A 21,229-nucleotide genomic window follows, 5' to 3' on the forward strand; every position below is an offset into this window, starting at 1 on the left:
TCCTTTCCTTCCATATATACATTAAAGGTGCTTCCATTTTTTGTCACCTTCTGCCAAACACCATATTTTATGTGTGTCATTTACTGTGCTTGGATAAACTAGAAGCAGAATTTTCTCTACAGCAAGCAGCAACTCCTGCTTTTCAGAAATCAAATGGCAGCATGAGTAGAAGAGGCACGAATTATGGAGGCTGTTTCCTTGGCATTGCTAAGCTTCTGTTGCATCCCTTTCCATTCATTTTCTCATCCTCTCAGCCATCTGCAGCTCTGGCACAAGTGGCCTAGTGCATTAAAGGTTTTTTATTTCCTCTGAATGAATAATGCTAACTGGTATTTATGACAGCACTTTACCATTTCGGAATGTTATGCAGAACTCCACTAACAAGGCAGCATAATCAAAATGTTCCTTTGAGGTTGGTGGACAAGTCTGGCTCTTTTTCTCCGAGATGAGAAGAAATCTGTACAGAAAGATAATGAACTGGGTTGTGCCAAGAGACCTAGCAAAACAGTGGTAGGTGCTTCATCCTCTGGCCACCAGCTAGAGGGAGGACATCAGTCTTGATCTACAGCTGGTCATTCCAGTGTGACTTGCACGTTCTTTCTCACTTACCTCTGAACCACTAGCATCCATATTCCTTTGCGGCATATTAAGACATTTCCTTCCTGCCACATTTTCAGTTTCTTTCTTTGCTGGATGCTCTCCAGCCTCTGTCTTTCACAGCAAAGAGCTGTCTAGCAACAAGAGCCTACTGATCAGAGCTTGGACAACTAGCAGCTCTTTCCCCACCTTCCTCGTGCCCTCTTTGTGCACATGTTGTATTGGTTTGGAGAATTGCCACAAAAATGCTTTGTCTGCTTTATTTTATTACAATGGCTGTATTATTTTGTTTGTGTACATGTTAACCAGTGAAATTAAAGGGTGGGGACTTAGATCTAAACACACACCACACACTTGCACACATTCTGCTGTTTAGTCAACTCTTCACATCAGTGATCATCCACAAAAGAAAATGTGTGTAAATAAAAGGGCAGTGCTCCCCACCTTTTACTTCACTCCTTGTCCTTTTCTTGGTGCTCAGAGAGCCATGACGCAGGCTAGGTTTAGAGAAGGCAACTTGTTAATCCCCTCCCTGCTACAGAGAATAAAATGGCATTTCATTCCAAGCTCTATTAATGCGCTCTCTCCTGGGATAAAGCAAGATTCCCAAAAGGCAGTGGCCAATTTTTTTCGCTTCTGCATCGTCTTTATCTTCTTTTGAGTGTTACATTTAGATTAGGATTAAATGTTTTTACCGTCTCTGAGGTCTGTCAAGGGGTCGCAAGATGGGAGGGAGGGGGAAATCTGTAAGGATGCTTAGTCCAGGTGCTCCCGATATATCCTCCAAAGGCTGGTTTTTAAACTTCCATTTCTTTTGTCAGATTGGACATTATTATTATTATTATTATTATTATTATTATTATTGGAAGTACCAAGAATGGGCATAGATACATGACACTTTCTCTGAAAGGTAAAGCTATACAAGCATGATGGTGTTTGGAGGATTAGAAAGTTGTTAAAAGATAACTTTCCTCAGAGACCAGCCTCTTTTTTATGAGCTTCTGCAACTGCTTACTAAGAGCTCTGTTGTTTGCATGCCTGGCTGAGGGTGTTACTCACTCTGTGCACTTTTTATCAATGTTCATTTAAAGAATGCACTTTATCTTATTGTCCCACTAGAGATCAGCCTTGAATCCAAGGCAGCGTTCCAGTGAATAGACTGCCAGAGAGATTTACTCCATATGGGACCACATATCTGTGAGTTCCATTTAATGATCGGAGGATCTTTAAACTTAATAGGCACGAGTATTTAAAGTTATTATGTTGGAGAAACTGACATGTGGTATGTATCCCCATGGGCTCTTTACAGAAAGGAAAATCGCACAGACTTTAACACACAGGCATAAGGTAAAAGGCTTCTTGATGGGTTTTGAAGTTGAAACGGTGAATTATGGCTGACTTCTACAACTGAAGAAAGTACCCTAGTATACTACTAACGCTGCAGTGGATGCTTTAAAAGAGAGTGAGGAAGAAGAATATTTTTGTTCTTTGGGATCTGAGAGTGTCCAAATATGTTAGATCCCAAAGAACAATCCCAAAGTGATGAAAAAATCACTTGGATGTATGTAAAAAAAATTCTTTTGCATCTTTCTCATGAAGTCTCTAATAATATAACCTTTATTACCCTAGGGATATAGCTCCAAATGCAAGTTACTAGCAAGGAGTGTTGGGTGGATTATTCCCATTATGCATTTTTTGGGGGGGGGGAGTTGGAACATAGAAGCTGCCTTACACTGAGTCAGACCATTGGTCCATCTAGCTCAGTATTGTCTACACTGACTGGTAGTGGCTCTCCAGGGTTTCATGCAGGAATCTCTCCCAACACTACCTGAAGATGCTGGGAATTGAACTTGGGACCTTCTGCATGCAAGGCAGATGTTTTACCACTGAGCTGTGGTCCTTCTACAAATATTCTCCCCCGATATTCTGATACACGATTCATGCCACTAGCAGGAGGAGGTGGAGGAGGTTGTTAATGAAATCAGATTCATAGATTAACTAGTGGATTGATATATATATATAAAGTCTTTAACTTGCACTGGAAATTGAATTGCACTGGAATTTGACATGTTCCAGCAATTGGCTTTTTCCAGTACAAATGTTCAAGACATTTTTATTCAGACAAGACTTCTGGGACTAGTGATGCTGCCTTTGTATTTGATTTTGTGCAGAGATTTGTGGGTTTTATTTCTGTTATTTTACATTGTTTTTTAAATATGTTGTACACTGCTTTGATACTTTTTGTATTAGTGGTCCATAAATAATGGCTTGCACTGTCTGCCATTTCTCAGACAGCTAGAATGTTACAACTGAAAAGGAGCCCCAATAATGAGGGGTCTTATTTAAAAACCTCCCTATTTAAGGATAGTTCAAATCGCTCAGTAGCATTAACCAAACTGTGTCATGGGAAAGTAAGTGCCTTGTCAGTAAGCCTACATAAGTTATTATCTTGCCAAAAAAAAGATGTTACTAGTCTCACTGTTCCAGACTGCTTCTCAAGCACACAGCCCATGCCACATTAAAAATCAGTCTCTCTTCACCTTGCCTGTTCCTTTGAACATGGGTTTAAAATGCATGAGTGTGTGCTTTGGAATCTGGACATTTATATTGCATTATGAGGTGTCTTTTGTTCTCCTCGTTGTTGATGTCTGCTGAGTATGTGCTTGGGAATGCTTCCTAATCCTAAAATAAGCACTGTCCCAGTGAAGTATTTCTAGAAAGCATGCTCCTACTAAACTGCCATTTTCCCTCCTACGCTAACACATATTAGCGTATTCTATTCTGAACACTTGTCATCCTAGCTTGTCAAGTGTTGTCCTCACCCAGTGTTTATACTGTTGATGTGAACTGGGTTAAAGGTTAGAGCCGGATATCTAAAGTAACAGAGAGTGTGTATTGTACAAACTGGTCACTGTTGCAGCACTTGTTGGAGACCATTATGAAGATGGCTTGGTAGATCTTTCATGTCTTCTAAGTTACAACTAAATACTGTGTAAAATAAATGTACTTTGTATTGAAAAATTACAGTGAAAGTTGTGAAAGCCTACTACACATGGAAAATATTTTTTTTGTAGCCCTACTCAAGAATGATTTGACACTTTGCTGGCATCAATATGCATCAAATCATCTAGACATGAAGATCCATGTTCCCGCTTTGTATTAAATGTTCCACCTTCCCTTCAAAGTACCTATGCATACAACACTTAAAGAGAAGTGGAAGTTTGCTGTGGCTTATGTAAACAAAACAAAACGACTTTCAGAACATGCCCTGGAACCTGATTTAAAGAACATGATATATTATTTATTACTATTTATTTATTAAATTTATGTCCAGCCCTTCCTTCCAGTAGGAGCCCAAGGCGACATGACTGTAGAGGCTTGGAAGTTACAGGCGGAAGACATGTGATAGCTTTCCCTTTCCTGCACAGAATTCTCCCTACAGTAACCATTGTGGATTCATTTTTAGGGATGAGGTGCAATAGCAAATAGCAGTGGTGATCCTAAAGGATGATTTTGACTCTGCAATCATCTTGGGAATGCTTTCCAAAAAGAATGGTAAAATTAAAGATGTCAAAAGCAATAAGGCCTGAGAAACCTCTTGTTACCAGTGAATTAATGTACTGTTGGTTAATTAGCAGCCCAAGGCAAAGCTGAGGTAACATTCTTAACAATTTAGCCATTAATTCAGCAATAACTGGTTTCAAGGGCATTGTGTGCTGTTTTGAACAGTAATGGTATTTATGATTTTCAATTATGCCCTCACTGTGCATAGGTGATGCTTTTATTATGGAGACTGAAATTTTCTTACAAGGGGCATGGTTAAAGAGGATGGGAGATCAAGGCTGAGGCTTTTAACATCTGATGTCTTTTGGTTGAGAGAAATTATGACTTCTTCGATGATAGCGTCCATGAAGATTTCATTGTCAGGATGATGACTCTCTTGAGAAGCCAACCAGCCAACCAACACACATACACACACAGAGCACTCTGCACATGCTATATAATTGGCTGAAATTGAATCTATCCTTTCTTGTAGAGAAAAAGAGTATCTTAGTCCTGTGAATTGCTGCTACTTTCAGTCAACAAAAAAAGCCTTTCAGGGTAGCCTAGAAGTATAAATCAGAATTAATAGCACCAATCCCTCAGTTTTGGCAAGCCAGCTCAGATATTGGGCTACAATTTACTAAATAGTAGTAAATAGTAAAATATTTTGCCCCACCAAAAAAAAATCTACATGTCATTAGTAAGCTTCTTGGAGTGTTGGCAAGCAAGAGCTGAGATTCTGGCAACATGCTGTTAGGTAAAATAATGTGTGATCTATAGTTTTCAAATGCTCTTGATTCCCTCTGCCTCCCCATGGTAAACTTCAGTCTGATCTCAGCATGCCAAGACTTGTTGATGTAGTGAATTTGGATTGGTCTTCTATATTCATCTCTTGAGCCCTGTGTTGACTTGTGAAAATGCTACTTATTTTGTGAAGAATGCACACTCTCTAGTTCCTGGTCTAGCCTGGCAAAACTGAAATGTGAGAGACCTTTTAAAGTCCAGAAATGTAATCCGCTTTGATATTTTTAGTTTGTTTTCCCATTAAAAGAGTTCCTCTATATGGACTGGATTTGATTGAAAAGGTCATGGACAACCGGAGAAAGAATTTAATTGAAACAATACAGGCATATTAATTCAACTAAGGAGAGTGGTGCACCAAAGCAGGCATCTATATAACTATCATTTACCAGATCAGAAACCACAGTTTTAATAGAATGCACATTTACAAGCTCATCCACCTACAGGGGCAGACCATCAACACAGTGTTACATGCTTGTCCAAGTGGCCATCCCTATTTTTGAGATGAATATCCACATTTGCATCCCATTGAAAACCATGCAGTGAGGAGGGCATCTGCCTTCAGATGTACATTTTGAATTGTTTTATTTATATTGTTGGAGTGAGGAAGGATAAGCTTTGCCGATGGCAATTGTAAGAATCATGTTCAGCTTTGTTGGCAGTTGCTGCTTGCTCTTAACAAACATTTACTTCATCTTCCTGTTTTAGTACTCCACTAAATAACATGTGGTGTTATTCCCTTTAGTTTGTGGCTTCTTGCCTTGATGTATCAGGTTAGTGTACATTCTTGTTGTTCTGTGCCTTCAAATCGATTATGACTTATGGCAACCCTATGAATCAGTGACCTTCAGTAGCATCTGTTATAAACCACCCTGTTCAGATCTTGTAAGTTCAGGTCTGTGGCTTCCTTTATGGAATCAATCAATCTCTTGTTTGGTCTTCCTCTTTTTCTACTCCCTTCTGTTTTTCACAGCATTATTGTCTTTTCTAGTGAATCATGTCTTCTCATTATGTGTCCAAAGTATGATAACTTCAGTTTCATCATTTTAGCTTCTAGTGATAAAAAAAGGTAAAGGTGTCCCCGCACTTATAGTGTGAGTCGTTTCCAACTCTTAGGGTGATGTCTTGCGACATTTACTAGGCAGACCGTATATATGGGGTGGGATTGCCAGTTCCTTCCTCGGCCTTTCTTTAACCCCCAGCATGTGCCAGGTGCTCATTTTACTGACCATGGATGGATGGAAGGCTGAGTGGACCTCGACCCCTTTTACCGGAGATTCGACTTCCTTCTTCTGTTGGAATCGAACTCTGGCCGTGAGCAGAGCTTCGGCTGCGTTACTGCCGCTTACCACTCTGTGCCACGGAGGGTCCTTTCTAGTGATAGTTCTGGTTTAATTTGTTCTAACACCCACTTACTTGTCTTTTTTGCGGTCCATGGTATCCGCAAAGCTGTTCTCCAACACCATACCACTTCCTTTTCTAGATCCAGCTTGGACATCTGGCATTTCTTGCTCCATATATGGTAAAAACCTTTGTTGTAGAATCTTGGGCGTTACTTTACTTGCATGGGATATTAAGGCAATAGTTTGATAATTATTGCATTCCCTGGGATCCCCTTTCTTTGGAATTGGGATATATATTGAACTCTTCCAGTCTGTGGGCCATTGTTTAGTTTTCCATATTTGTTGACAAATTTTTGTCAAAATTTGGACAGATTCAGTCTCAGTAACTTGTAGGAACTCTATTGGTATGCCGTCTCTTCCTGGTGATTTGTTTCTTCCAAGTATTTTAAGAGCAGCTTTCACTTCAAATTCTAAAATTTCTGGTTCTTCATCATACAGTTCCTCCGTGAATGAATCTGTCATCCTGGTATCTATTTTATAGAGTTCTTCAGTGTATTGCTTCCATCTTCCTTTTATTTCATCTCGGTCAGTCAGTGTGTTCCCCTGTTGATTATTCAACATCCCTACTCTTGGTTTAAATTTCACTTTCATTTCTCTAATCTTTTGGAATAGGGCTCTTGTTCTACCTTTTTTGTTGTCCTCTTCTATTTCTATACAATAACTATTGTAATAGTTCTCTTTGTCCCTACGTACTAGTCGCTGTATTACTGCATTTAGGGTTCTGACTGTGTTTCTATCCCCTTTTGCTTTCCTTCTTTCTTGAACCATTTTTGTCAGTCATTCATTGAGGTCTTTTTCACTTTTTAACTAGAGATATTGTCTTTTTGCATTCTTCCCTGATAATGTCTCTGATGTCACTCCATAGTTCTTCTGGTTCTCTGTCAACTAAGTTTAAAGCCTCAAATCTGTTCCTTATTTGATCTTTATATTCCTCTGGGATGTTATTTAAATTGTATTTTGACATTATGATTGCTTTGTTCTTTTACTTCAGCTTTACTCTGATTTTTGGTATAACCAGTTCTTGATCTGTGCCACAGTCTGCTCCTGGTCTTGTTTTCGCAGAAAGTATGGAACTTCTCCATCTCCTGCTACCAATTACATAATCAATCTGATTCCTATATTGACCATTTGGTGATATCCACATGTACAGTCGGCTTTTCGGTTGCTCAAAAAATGTGTTTGCGAGAAACAAATTATTGGCTTCACAGAATTCAATAAGTCTTTCTCCTGCTTCATTTCTATCTCCTAAGCCCCATTTCCCCCCAGTTTCTAGTTCTTCTCTGTTCCCTACGTTTGCATTCCAGTCCCCCATAATTATCAGCACATCTTGTTTTGGTGTGTGATTAATTCCTTCCTGTATTTCTGCATAAAATCTCTCCCAATTCCTCTTCTGTTGTTTGTTGTTGGAGCATAGACTTGGATGATGGTTATGTTAATAGGTTTCCTATTTAATCTCATTGATATCACTTGGTCAGACCTTGCGTTATAACTCTTAATTGCTTTCATTAAAGCAAGCCTGTTTCTTCTTAGTTTCTCATTTCCTGCATAAAATATTTTGTAGTTGCCTGATTGAAAATGTCCCATTCCCATCCATTTTAATTCACACACGCCAAGTATTGTAATGTTGATACATTCCATTTCTTTCTCGGCAATTTCTAACTTTCCCTGGTTCATGCTTCTCACATTCCATTTTCCTATTGTCTACATCATACAACTCCGGACTCTCTTTTCGCATGTGTGTGCATCAGACTCTGGGCTTCCATTCAGCTTTGACCCAGTGTCATCATTAGTCACAGCACTACTCGTAGTTATCCTTTGTTCTTCCCCAGTAGCTCACCTGGGGGTCTCATCTTCCAGCACTATCTCGTGTTGCACTTTGGATACTCTGTTCATAGGGTTTTCATAGTAAGAGGTATTCAGAGGTGGTTTACTATTTGCCTTCCTCTGAGTCTGGATGCATCTTAGTCTGTTGTCTCAGCTTTGACTATTCCACCTTGGGTGACCCTGCTAGGAGTCTAGCCTCTTGGTCTCCTGATGCCATTGCTCTCACCTTCTTCAGCATTCTCAAACCTCCTCACCATGTTAAGGTGTGAATCTTAGAGGAGGAGTGTACCTCAGTCCCTGTTATATGTGTGTATATACCTCTTTATTCTCAAACAACTGCCAGAGTAGGCTATTGAGAATGAAAGGTTAAGCCACAACAAACCGGCTAGTCTTCAGGATGCTGCAGCCATTTGTTTCCTTGCTTGCTATATTGTTTTTCTTCTCTTTGCCTTGTGGGATTTTAGCCAACTTCTGTGATTCAGACTGTTCTGTTCGACAACAAGGTTCTGACTCATTCCTATTTGACTTCCATCGTAGTTTGAGTCCATATTGTTACTAACTTTAGGTCCTTCATCTTTGCTAGTCAGTCTTTGGAACGTAGTGTTTTTGGCTTAAGTGATATGTGGTGTTTGTAGACATGAGAGCTTGTTCTGTTAACTCCATTGTGGCATGGCAATGAACAAGCTTCAGTTTTCTTTTCTCTTAAGAATATAAGGAGGAAGGAACCCTGCCAGCTTTGAACTGCTGCACAAATGTCTACAGATAGGCATTTAAAATCTGTGTAAAAATGAAAGTAAGAGTTCTTTGTAGCGTTCAACTTTGCCTTTATATCAACAGCGATTGCCGGTGGACTCTTTTCCCAGTTGGGAAACTCTCAAAGAGAAGGGTACTGACACTATTGTCTCTTTAACTGCATAATGAGGAAGAAAAGTTTCAGCTGCTCTATAACCTTTGTTGGGTATTATAGGAGGGCACATTTCAGCCTCTACATTTAGCAGTGCTGAATCAAGAAGAAATGTTAGTCAGAATTTTTTCTTTGAGGGTTTCTTTTTCAAACAACTGCTGAATTTTTTATATCCCTGTTTATATTTGGCCTTCAGGTGATACAGTCTCTTGGGAAGATATGAAAAGAACGCATATCTAACCTCTGCAGAGTTATCTCTATCATGGAGTGTCTTAGTGCCTCTGAGTTGCTATATAGTATAGCACAGAGCATTCACTACTTTGCTGTCAGAATCTGCAACAATTTACAGTTAATGCAAAGAGTTTGGATTTTCTCATTGTATCTAGCTGTGGCCACATTCACACCAGACATTTATTCCACTATTTTCCCACTTTAAACAGTCATGGCTTCCTCCAAGGAATCATGGGAAGTGTAGTTTGTGACAGGTGCTGAAAGTTGTTCAGAGAGCCCGATTCTCCTCACAGAGTTACAGTTTGCCATAGTGGTTGAACAGTTATTTCCGCTTCCCAGAAAACTCTTGAGGATTGTAGCTGTACACTTCCCAGGATTCTTTGAGGGAAGCCATGACTGTTTAAAATGGAATAATAGCAAAGTAAATGTGGCTTAAATGCTTTATAGGGCTTAGAGCTACAGTTCCACAGATGGAGCTTCATCTGGAGCCTGTTTTCAATATTAGACTCCGCCCTGGAACACTTTTGTTGCCATAATAAAAGATAGCCCCCTTCCTTTTTACCACTTAAGGCCACATCATAAAATCATAAGAACATGAGAAGGCCCTGCTGAAGAGCCAGTGACCCATCTAGTCCAGCATCCTGTTCTCACAGTGACCAACCAGATGCCTGTACTGATAAGACTTCTGTCATATGTTCAGAAAGATTATGTTTGCCATCCTTACTCTGTGGTTTGCAACAAATGCATGTGTCCATTTTGCCACAGGTGCAAGTGGCAGAATTGCAGCAATAATCCCACCAATTTAACCACATGGCCAACTACATTAAGAGTGGACACACATTTTTCCTTACATCAAAGAGATATTGTGAAAGAAATGCCATGGACCAGTATGGTGCTAATTAAAGAAGGCAGGGGTAGGAGTAGAGGGAATGACACATTGCCCAGTTGGAAATACCGGGAAGCTGCCATCTAGCTGCACCCAATGGTGAAGGTGAATTTTCTCAATTGATTGTTCCCACAGACACCCCTGTCTGGCACACAACCTCTGGCACACAACCTCATTACTTAGTGCTTTCTTTCCCTAAACCTGGATATCTTTTATGGGATCTTTTTGTTTCTTAGTATGATGCCTTTAGTTGCCCTTCACTGAGAGTGTTTATATTTTAGTACAGAATCAAGGAGTTAAATTACTGGGTTTAACAGACCCCTGAAAATCCATTAACCTTGAGGTCCCCCAGTTGATCATTTTGTTTTCTTGGAGGATATTGCAGCAATTGTTTTTGTATATGTGGGTGAGAAAGAACTAGCCAGTTGCAACTGAGGGATAAATCAGTTCCTGTTTCATGAATGGATTTCAAAGCCAAGATTTTCTGGTCCAGAAAAGATGAGAAAAGTAAAGTATAAGCAAATGCACAGAACAAAGAGTACTTGAATTTGGGAAAGTGTAGGTGCCAGCACTAAAATGTAAGTCTAGGTGCCCCTTGGGAAGCACTGGAAGGTGAAACTAGACAAGGTGTGCACAGTTCTTGCTGTACTGAGAGATGTGTGTGCTTTTGCCGTGAGTTGTTAGGATGCAGTGTTCTCTTTTCAGAGCCCCTCTTAACTGCAGCACACACAGTTCTAGTTTATGAATGGTGATGATGCAAGTAAAAAAAAAAGATTGTGGCACTACATATGAAAGCCTGTTCTTAGCGTCTCTTCTTATAAGTACTGTTATGGTATTCAGGTCAATAAAGATTAGCCTCCATTTCCAGGTGTACAGTTAGTGAAGTCTCCAGAGTGGAGAGCACTGGCTGTGTGGCAAGACTATACACAAGAAGGGCATGTACAAGGGCATTATCAGGTCACTGCGTACATAAGACATCCGAGGCATTTAAGGGTCAGAGCACACTGGGTGATCACAGATTATAATCTCCCAGTGGCGAGCAATCCCATGCATATTGTTTGCAAGTACTCGGTTGCCACCCCATAGCTTGCATTCATTGCATGAACTCCCTTTCTTGGGAATCTGTCAAAGCTCAACAACCATTCTTCCATAATAAAAAGGACTTCTGTAGTCTGTCCTGTACAAATCTGAATTGAAAACCTTGCTTGCTAAGCATTATTTCAGTCTAGCCTTCCTTTTATGCTGTACACCCTTGGGCTTTTATCCCTGATGGAGTAGGCACTTCTCTCTCCCCCCCCCCATCTTCTATGCCAAAATCCATGATTTCTTTTCCATAGTAGGCAGTCTGCCAAGCAGAATTGGCTGAATGCTGGCAAGCAACTGTTGCTCTGTCTTGTGGCTGTCTTGGCTCTTCTCCTTGTAAACCATGGATGCCACAAATTGGTTTTAGCCAGAAATTGCAAATACAGGCTGGCTCTGTGTATGGTGCAGTAAAATGACATGTTCTTGATGGATAGAACCATCTGACTAGTGCTTCCAAATATGCAGTTGTTGAGACTTGATTGTGAATATTCTTGCTTTAACTGCTAAGATGCTTTGTGCTACTTCCTTGCATTGTAAATCTACATAGCAAGATAAATCTGTTTAGAAAAATGAATGCAGTCCTTACCTGCCGCTGCTAAGCAGTTAGGAGAAGGTTAAAAAAGAGAGAACCTCTTCTGAGGAACTACATTGGCCCTGACTAAGATGAATGTGTAATTCACTCCCACTGTCCTTACTGCTGCCAGTAATAAAAAGCTTGCTTCACATATTCACCCCACTGCAGACGTTTCTCTTAAATTAAATATCAGGAGAACATATAATAGCATGATTCCACGCCAAGCCAATATTATCAGATTGATGTCAGCAGTGATAATAGAAGAAGGATAAGTTGATGAGATTTCGTTTATTAAATAAAGGGAATGCAAGGAGTGAGAGAGGGAGGATTTCAGGATTTGGTAACTCTCGGTATATCAAAATGTGAGATCACTTTTTTACTCTGTGCTTATCTTAAGGGATGGCTGACAGAAGAAAACGGTTAGATGCATTAAGGCAGAGCTTCTTCCCTATCTCTTGTCACCTTTGCATCTTACCCTTCTACCAGGTATCCTTTTAAGTATTTAGGTTATCCCACTGTTCTTGCAACAGCCCTATTCAGTAGGTTAAACTGAGAAAAAGTGATTTCAGGTCACTCCATGAACTTCATTGCTGATTAGGGATTTGGACTCTGTTTAAAATCTACATTGTCACCATGCTGCCTCATAGAATCATAGAACAGTAGAGTTGGAAGGGGCCTATAAGGCCACTGAGTCCAACCCCCTGCTGAATGCAGGAATCCAATGATCCTATATTTCCTTAGGGCAAAATATACCATTTACCTAATGAAGAATAACTATCAAGTTCTTTATTTATTTATTATTTCATTTATATCCCACCCTTCCTCCCAGCAGGAGCCCAGGGCGGCAAACAAAAGAACTAAAAACACTTTAAAACATCATAAAAACTGACTTTAAAATAAATTAAAACAAAACAACTTTAAAAACATTTTTTTACAAAAGCTTTGAAGACATCTTAAAAAAAGGTTAAACATATTCTTTAAAAACAAAAGGTTTAAAAACATATTAAAAAGCAGTTCCAACGGAAGCAGATTGGGATAAAGTCTCAACTTAAAAGGCTTGTTGAAAGAGGAAGGTCTTTAATAGGCGCCTAAAAGATAACAGAGATGGTGCCTGTCTAATATTTAAGGGTAGGGAGTTACACAGGGTAGGTGCCACAACAGTAAAGGTCTGTTACCTATGTTGTGCAGAACGGACCTCCTGATAAGATGGTATCTGAAGGAGGCCCTCATCTGCAGAGCGCAGTGATCGACTGGGTATATAAGGGATAAGATTACGACCAATAGCCTACTACTCTGTACTGGAACTGTTTTATTGTTTTATTGTTATATTGTATTTTATGATGTATTTTATTATGATGTAATGTATTGTTGTTAAATTGTACGTCGCCTAGAGTGGCCATTGGCCAGATAGGCGACCCACAAATTAAATTATTATTATTATTATTAAGATGATCTTTCAGGTATCTTGTTCCCAAGCTGTATAGGGCTTTGTACACCAAAACTAGAACCTTGAACTAGAACTTACAGAATGGAATTGCTTTACTAAGTACAATAAAAGCAAACTCCTGATGTAGCTGACTTGGTAAGAGGAAGAAAGAAAGTTGAACCTACAAAACCTAACATCTCAAACTTTCTACTCGGTAGCAGAGAAGCAACCAAAGTGGTGACAGCAGTAGTATAGGTAATCTGCGCTTCTCCTTTTGATGTTTTGTGATGAAGATTGAGATGGATAGGACATGCCTGTTCTGTCATGGATGTTTGGCATTTACGTGAGAAAACACTAAAGGGGTGATAATTCACTGGGCAAAAGGAAAATCAGCCCCAAAGCCCTTTTCCTCTGAAGCCATGGATTGTGGGGCAAAAAATCTTCCATCCAACACTGAAGTTTGGAATGTCAGCATCACTTGTAAATTACACATGGATGCTGCTGTCAAGATAGCCTCCAAGCAGGTAAGAAGGGGGCTTGAGAAAGAGTGGTCTCTTGATAGGCCTGAGATATACAAAAACAGAAGGCCGTGTAAGGATAATTTGCACGGCCAAGGGGGCAACTATATCTTAGTTGATGGTGGTGTTATACCTGCTTCTCCCATTAAGGCTCATAGTGGTAGAAAACATCCATACAAGTGGCATCAGAATAGATTATATAATTCATTGGACAGGATATTGGATGGTGGTTCAGTTTGGGTACCTCCCAGCTCTGGTTTTATTAAAACCACATCATTACTTTAATCAGCAGGTGCTCATGGCCCTTCATCATTCAGACTACATAACAATGGCAGAGTCTCTTTGCAACCAAAATAAAAAAATGGGTTACCAGCTTCTATGCCTGTAGAGGAAATATTGAAACTGCTAGTTTACATGTGTCTGGCCCATGGTTCTTTGCTTGAATATGTAGGGAGTTGCCATCAAAAGGTGGAGGCAGTGCAGCAGGAGAATGTGAAGCTCAGGAACTGAATCAGTCTCTCAACCTTTTGTCATCACTACTGTTGCCCTTATTACTTTGGACCTATGCTGTGGGCTGACTCAGATGTTCTAATACCTTGAACATAGGAATACTGTGAGTCTTTCTCAACAAGTTTAATTGCCAGGTTTTATACTGAGCCTGCAGGACTCTACACGAGCCCAGAAAGGACAAACTAGAAGCATGCAAAGCAGAAACTCCCCTAGTGGCTGCTTATTTACATTACAACAGATGTTATTAGCTTCATAAATCAAATATAATTTCTCCATATGTATTTCCCCTACTGCATGTTGCAGTAGTAAGCCCTTAAAACTATAAAAGCACATGATGATAGAGTCAAGGGGCTGCATCCCAATGTTACTATTCCTCTAGTGCAGCAGCTTGCACAATAGAACTTCCCCCCTCTCCTGCAACCCCCCAGCGCACCCTCAAAATCTGCTCCCAAGAGTTGGAGAGCCCTCCAGAGCAGATTTTGAGGGTGTGTGGAGAGAAGAGGGGAAAGTTCCATTGCATGAGTGGAACTCTGCATGTGCAGCATTGGATATAACCATGAAACCTCAGAAATTGCTTGAGTAAAACCGATAAAAAGGTGTTCCAGGTCTCAACCACTATCCAAGTTTCCAAGTACAGAACAGCAGTGAAGTAGCTATCAGGGGAAGGAATGAAGGAGAGCAAAAGAGAGATTTACTTCCTAGTGAAAGTTTTTTCCCCTTTTGGATAACAGGTAGGTGTAACCCAAGCAAAGAGTATATACACGCCCATTTATAACTTGGAGATTACGAAGGTGGATCACAAACCAAATGGCTATAGAATAGGGGCAGTATCATTGACCTTGACATTAACTTCACATTTCCAGCTTTTCTTGAAGTTATAAAATGTTCTGCTAAATTTTTAAACAAACTTTCTGAGTTAAAAACCTAATTTTAAGAGTCTTAACTTTCCCAATGAATTGAGGGATTTTGTGGTATTTCCTGACCTAGTTCTGTTTGGTATTGTTTCCAAGGGGCTCATTCAGATTATTAGAACAATATTAAAATTGCAGTGACAGAACAAAATGCCAACCTTATGAGTTTCTGAAGCTCCCCGTTAAGTTCTTTCCTGTTCCAAAATTCTGGAAGGTATTTCATAGTATTTTATCTCTGTGGAAAAAAAATTGGCTCCTTCCAGTTTTCAGGGCTGCTGCCTAGGGATGACTTTCCTCCATGTCGCCCCCCCCCATGGTTGTGAGTTCATGAGAAGTGGGGAGAATTGAAACCTGTTGACCATGGCTGAACAAGGCACAGTTGTCCAGCTGTTCATGTTGATTCTTTGAATGGAATATATGGTAGGCTAGTGGTTCCCAAGCTTTATGAGTACAGAACCCTCTTTATAAGCTCAAAAAGTTTTGTGACCCCCCCCAATTGTAATTTTAGCCTCTGTTAATTGAAAAAATGGTACTTTGCAAAATCACATGTCCAAATGTCCCTTTCCATAAAAAGCTCCCGGCAGACAGGATAGCATCCCATCAACATAATCAGGCAGTTTGGTAGCAATAGGAAATAAACGTGTAGACTCTGAATTCAGTCATTCAAGCAATATCTCTGACAGCAAGAAAGGGCAGTCAGATGGTGACAATCACACAAAAGCCGAAAGCAGTATTCAAGCCTGGCCAGATTATCCTATAAACTTCAAGGGCTGTATAATCTTAGAAGGGGGCGTGGCTGTGGGGTGTGTGGCTGTGACTATTATGAAGGGTCCCTGAACTTACACTACTTGTCCCAGTAATATCTTTACAGGGGAAAATCTAGCGACCTATTCAGTTTTTACTTGGCTCCCAGGATTCTACCAAGTCACAACTGGAAGCAAGTCTTCAACTTTTATAGTCCCTCTCTGCTTCTTCTGTCACCACATAGAGACAATAATATGTACACTGGGAAATCCTTCACTCTTTTGTAGGCTAGAATATTTTTTAAAGGATTTTTCTCATTTATTAAGAGGAAGTGATTTGCATTTATAAGTGAATGTGAACATATGAAGCTGACTTATACTGACTTATACTGAGTTGGACTATTGGTCCTGTCTAGCTCAGTAATAGCATGTTCTGCCTGGCTGTTAGCTCTCTAGTCTAAGGCTTTGACTGGAGGCCTTCCCAGTCCCAGGAATCTCTTTTTTTACTAGAGATGTCAAGCATTGAACCTGGGCCCTTCTGTAAAATGGTATGGACACGGGGGAAGAGGAATCATCTTGCTGATCACTACTGAACTCTTAGGCACTCCAGAGCTTGAACCAGGGACCTCCAGGTCTAAGGCAAAAGCCTAGTCAAGGGAGCTACTTCAGACTAAAAAGAGGGAGCACTGCTTTGACTAGAGTGGGGTTACACCAATGGCACTGGCATCACTAGCACCATTTAATGAGTAGCACTGATGTAATAAGTGAGAAATGAGGACAGTCGCAAGATTCTTCTTCTTTCTATGTCCCTACAGGCGGAGGAACACACAACCTATATGTGCAAACCTTCAGGCAGCAATCCACACGTGCTACAGTGAAAACAAACACCAAGTGCTCAATTGCTCGGAGCTGGTTAAGGAGTATCAGCGCTGTGTTCAGCTAGCACAAAAGGTAACTAAGGTTTTCCTGCCAGATTGACTTTTGCTGAACTCCAAGTGAATGTTATGACCTATTACTGGTGTGCCTGGTGAGGACAAGGTCAGTCAAAAGGCCCTGCCTGAAGCCAGATCTTCCTACTACTCCAAGCACTGACAATTGAAAGGTTGATTTACATACTGGCTGAGTTCTCACACATTAAACCATAATTTAGAATAAGTTATGGTTTAATGTGCATGTGCACTTTGTTTCTCTCCCGCTCCTGATTGCCCTGAAGGGGGAAGGAGTAAACCTTGACTTACTACTCGTAGTATATTTGAAGGAAATATACCACAAACCTGGTTTTACATCTAACAACAAGCCAGACTTGGGCTTGCTTCGAACTTCTTTCCTCCCCCATGTGGTGCATTAGCAAAGCACTTGTGCACATTAAACCATAGTTTATTTTGAAATATGGTTTAACATTTCATGCAGACCAGCCCACTGTAATTGTGACTATCACATGAAAACTTGGCTGTGTATATTGGCTGTCAGAGACAACTGCTTTCATTGATGCAGGAACCTACCACTGACGATAGCAATAGTTTCTATACCACAGCTTTATATGTTTTATTTTGCTTATCCTTACAATAACCCTAAGAAGTAGGTTAAGCCAACAGGTACAGTCTTACCCAAGGTTACTCAGTAAGCTTCATATTTGAACTTTAATTTGGGCCTGGGTCCAAAATCAGTACTTCATCTACTACTTAAAGGGATAATCTTTTCATCTGATAATTTCTGCTTTCAGTTGATTTGGCAGATTCAGCAATATTATACATAATTCAACTGGCTGCTGTTGGGTTTTGTGTAGACTTCTGCATTCTTCAACATCTCTTTCATTCTCCAAATGCACAGTTTCCTAATTTTTCGTTGGAACGCAACCTTTTTTTCTGCATCAACTTTGGTTGCGTTTTCAAAGGGAAGAGGTTTTCTTGCTATTATTGAGATAATAGGATAATTCCTTTTAATAGAGCAAATGGTTTGCTTCTTAGGATGATAAGAGATACCAATTATGCAGTTCTACCAACAGAGCCGATATCCTTCAGGTTTTAGGCTGGAACTAGACATTATGGCAGACATGGGGCTGCTGCCCAGGTTGACATCTTGTTGTCATACAGGATTGATATTAATTCATTTTAAACTTTAACTCATGAATACAGAGGAAAAAAGACAAATTAAAATTATTAAGTTAAATCAAATTTCCCATTCTGCAATTCATCTGCTTCCAAACAATTAGTACATATTATAACCAAACAGAACTTTTATGTAATCTAGTATCATGCAGCCATGAAGCTTGCATGCCTTTTGTACTGGAAAATTATATGTGCTTATAGATGAGGCATGCACACATGCAAGGATACGGAGCAAAACCCCATACTTTGTAGGCTAAGGTTTCAATCCTGTGCACCCTTATTTGGAAACAAGTCTTACTGAACAAAATGGAACTTGCTTCCAAGTAAACATGCATAACACTGGGCTCTACCAGGGATCTGGAAGCAAGGGGTGGTAGTCATTGAGCAAAATAATGTTTTTCGGTTAGATGGAATAGCTGTACTGTTTTGTAAAGCCATAACTACTAACAATTTCAGAACTGGAAACATTCCATGCCTCTAGTATTTGCATGTAAAATTGCAATTCAATGGACGCAAGGAGGAATCGCATCAGTTCTAGTACCTGTGATGACTTGCTGATTCTTGACCCCAGGTATCAAGCTTTAATATAAACTATTAATTAACAAATCAGGATATCATATCACAGTTTGATCCTGATTTGTTTTAACCAACCACAGTTAAAGCAAGACAGAACCAGGCCTATATGTTGGCCTTAAGTATTTCATTTTAAACCAGATTATTAACTAAACTTGTCAGACGTCCTCCCTGTTGTGTGGGAGGAGAAGAGGGGAGGGGAGACTACACTGGCCCAAACTTTGCTCAGGTTTATTAAGGCTTGTCTGCATAGTGCTAAACCATGGTTTGCCGTTGCATGCAAACATTGGCATTGTGCCCTAGCATTCTGGGAGGTTTGGAAATAAGATTAGTTTGTTTTTTTCAGATGCCACAAACTGTATTTTTTGGGAAATCAGAGACTTTAAAGAACAGGTCATATGTTGTCTTTTCTAGGATTCTAGTGATGCATGAATTTTGTATCAGATGCATGGTAGTTACAAGTGTCTTTTGGCTATGTATCCATAAATAGCAGAGTAGATGTTCTGATCTGCATATACTTGCATTGCCATATAAGCCTTTTCCCACTGCAAAGATTAATCTCTGGATCAGAAAAAAGCATATTATGTGATCCTGAGAGATATTTCAACAGCAAAATCAGACTGGAAAATTCCGTGTCTCAGTTCCAGTGCAAAGATACAGCCAAACCAGTCTTAATACATATTCCCATGTCTAATAGTCAAAGTAAAAGCCTGGGATGGATTAGCCTGAAATTGACCTTACTCGGGGCACATTCTATAGACCATGTCCAAAGAATATGCCACCCATAAACATTACAATAATCTCAGACTGGTGAAAGATTTAAAACATTCTTTGAAGTTTCCCCTGCGCAAGAGAAGAAAGGGTTTGGTAAATGATGCCAGGCTGACCAAGCATTTCCTTGGAGGCTATCATGGATAACGGGACTTCAGATTTATAAAGGAGAAACATGTGCTTGCAAGCAGGGTGAGGTGGTTTCATGGGATGGGGAAGGTTCTGGTGAAAGGGAGAGAGGATCAAGGTGTGTGAAGAGAGCCTTTTTCTTTTCCATTAACATTGTGAGAGGGGAAACTGTATGCCTGATTTAAGTATAACATGAAACAAACTGCTAGCCAGCTCCCTGAAGAAGCCTCTACAGAAAGAGATGGGAAAATTGTCAGGATATGTTAGCTCAAATGTTGTTGCAAGTCCTGGTGGATTTTTTCTCTTCCTGTTTACAAAGAAGGTCTTTGTATGTCTGCAAATCAGCAAATTTAAGACTGCCAGTGAAAGGGCTTTCTTCTGGTATCTTTTGAAGTCTCCAGCTCCCAAAATGTGACCTTTTTTTCTTCCATGGCTTTAAAATAAAGCTGGCTCTGCATTACTTGTACAATCCTTCCCTCCCTCCCCCCCAGTAGCTCTCTATAGAACACGCCTCATCCCTTGCCAAGCCTCCAATATGCAAGCCTTCCCTCCTGCCTCCTGTAAATCAGGCTTGTAGTCTCTCTTTTCTCTCTCCTCTCCCCCATCCTTTCTTTTTTGGAAGTATATCTTTAGCAAATGCATTTACCGGTACATCTTTATAGCACACAGTACAGGAAGAATGTGATTATCAAAGAAGACAGATTGCATTAAACTTCCGCATATTCACGGGCTGCAGCTCCAATCCGTTTGAGAAAAGGGGCTGGGAAGCTGCCAACCCAAAGCCCCAACCTGACATTATTATAGAGTAAATTGGAAGCTGAATGACTGGTAACAGCAGAGGGCACTGAAAGATCCTATTAACTTGAAGTTTTTTTTTTTTTAATCTAACTTCTAGGCTAGGATAGTTCAAGAGGACTTACATGTGCCATAAACTCTGCTGGAGGATTTTTTCCACAAAACTAGTAGAAGGATGTTACACTGAAGACCATTTTACACTGTTACGCTACAGAAAAATATTTTGTTGTTTTTAACTACTGAGCAGGTAGTTGTGAGATCAGATACATTCTCAGCAGGGATGCTATAAAAGATCACAAGATTCAGAGATGAACAAACAACCTGCCATTTCAAGAAGCCAAAAATATGCCATTAATTCTTTCTTTTCTCCTACCATTCAAAAACTTGTGGCAGGTTTCCTGGGCCATCCTGCCATCTGTGACGATAGGTTTGTGGAGAGCAAAATCTGTCAAAATGGCAGAAGGAGAGGGAAGGAAAAGTAGAGGCAACAGTCCTATTATAACCCCCCTTTTCATACACTTACCTTTAAACCAGCATTAACTATGGTGTGAGTAAGTGGATCTCAGTAGGAGGAGAGATTTGGTCAGTGACATCAGGGAAGACAGATCTTCCCTGGTTTTGATTTAATTTGAAATGGAGCTGAAAAATCCTGTTTTGTGGCATCTCCTACTGTTATGGGTTCAGATAATATTGTTTGAATATCATAACAGCAGGATAGCCTGACCACTGTTGTCCACGCATTAGTAATCTCCAGGCTGGATTACTTAATGCGCTCTATGTGGGGCTGCCCTTGAGGTTGGTCCAGAAGCTGCAGCTGGTGCAAAATGTGGCAGCGAGACTGCTCAATGGGGCAGGGTATTGCCAACATGTCACCCCGCTGCTGAAAGAATTGCACTGGC

The 21,229-nt window shown here is 40.2% G+C and overlaps 1 protein-coding gene across 4 annotated transcripts in view; it reads left to right on the top strand.

Moving 5' to 3' along the window:
• Positions 1-21,229, top strand: part of CHCHD6 (coiled-coil-helix-coiled-coil-helix domain containing 6) — a 326,851-nt gene that overhangs the window by 217,208 nt on the left and 88,414 nt on the right. For 2 of the 4 annotated variants that reach the window (XM_061618379.1, XM_061618380.1), the window contains 2 exons: positions 16,770-16,905; positions 18,519-18,633. The exons of 1 other annotated variant lie outside the window; for it this stretch is intronic. In XM_061618379.1, the coding sequence (XP_061474363.1) occupies positions 16,770-16,905; positions 18,519-18,620 (238 nt within the window). In that variant the 3' untranslated portion in view covers positions 18,621-18,633. The remainder of the gene's footprint in view (positions 1-16,769; positions 16,906-18,518; positions 18,634-21,229) is intronic. One more of the 4 variants, XM_061618381.1, reaches the window with a different exon arrangement.

This window comes from Rhineura floridana, chromosome 3 (genome assembly GCF_030035675.1).
Source record: "Rhineura floridana isolate rRhiFlo1 chromosome 3, rRhiFlo1.hap2, whole genome shotgun sequence".
Classification (NCBI taxonomy): domain Eukaryota; kingdom Metazoa; phylum Chordata; class Lepidosauria; order Squamata; family Rhineuridae; genus Rhineura; species Rhineura floridana.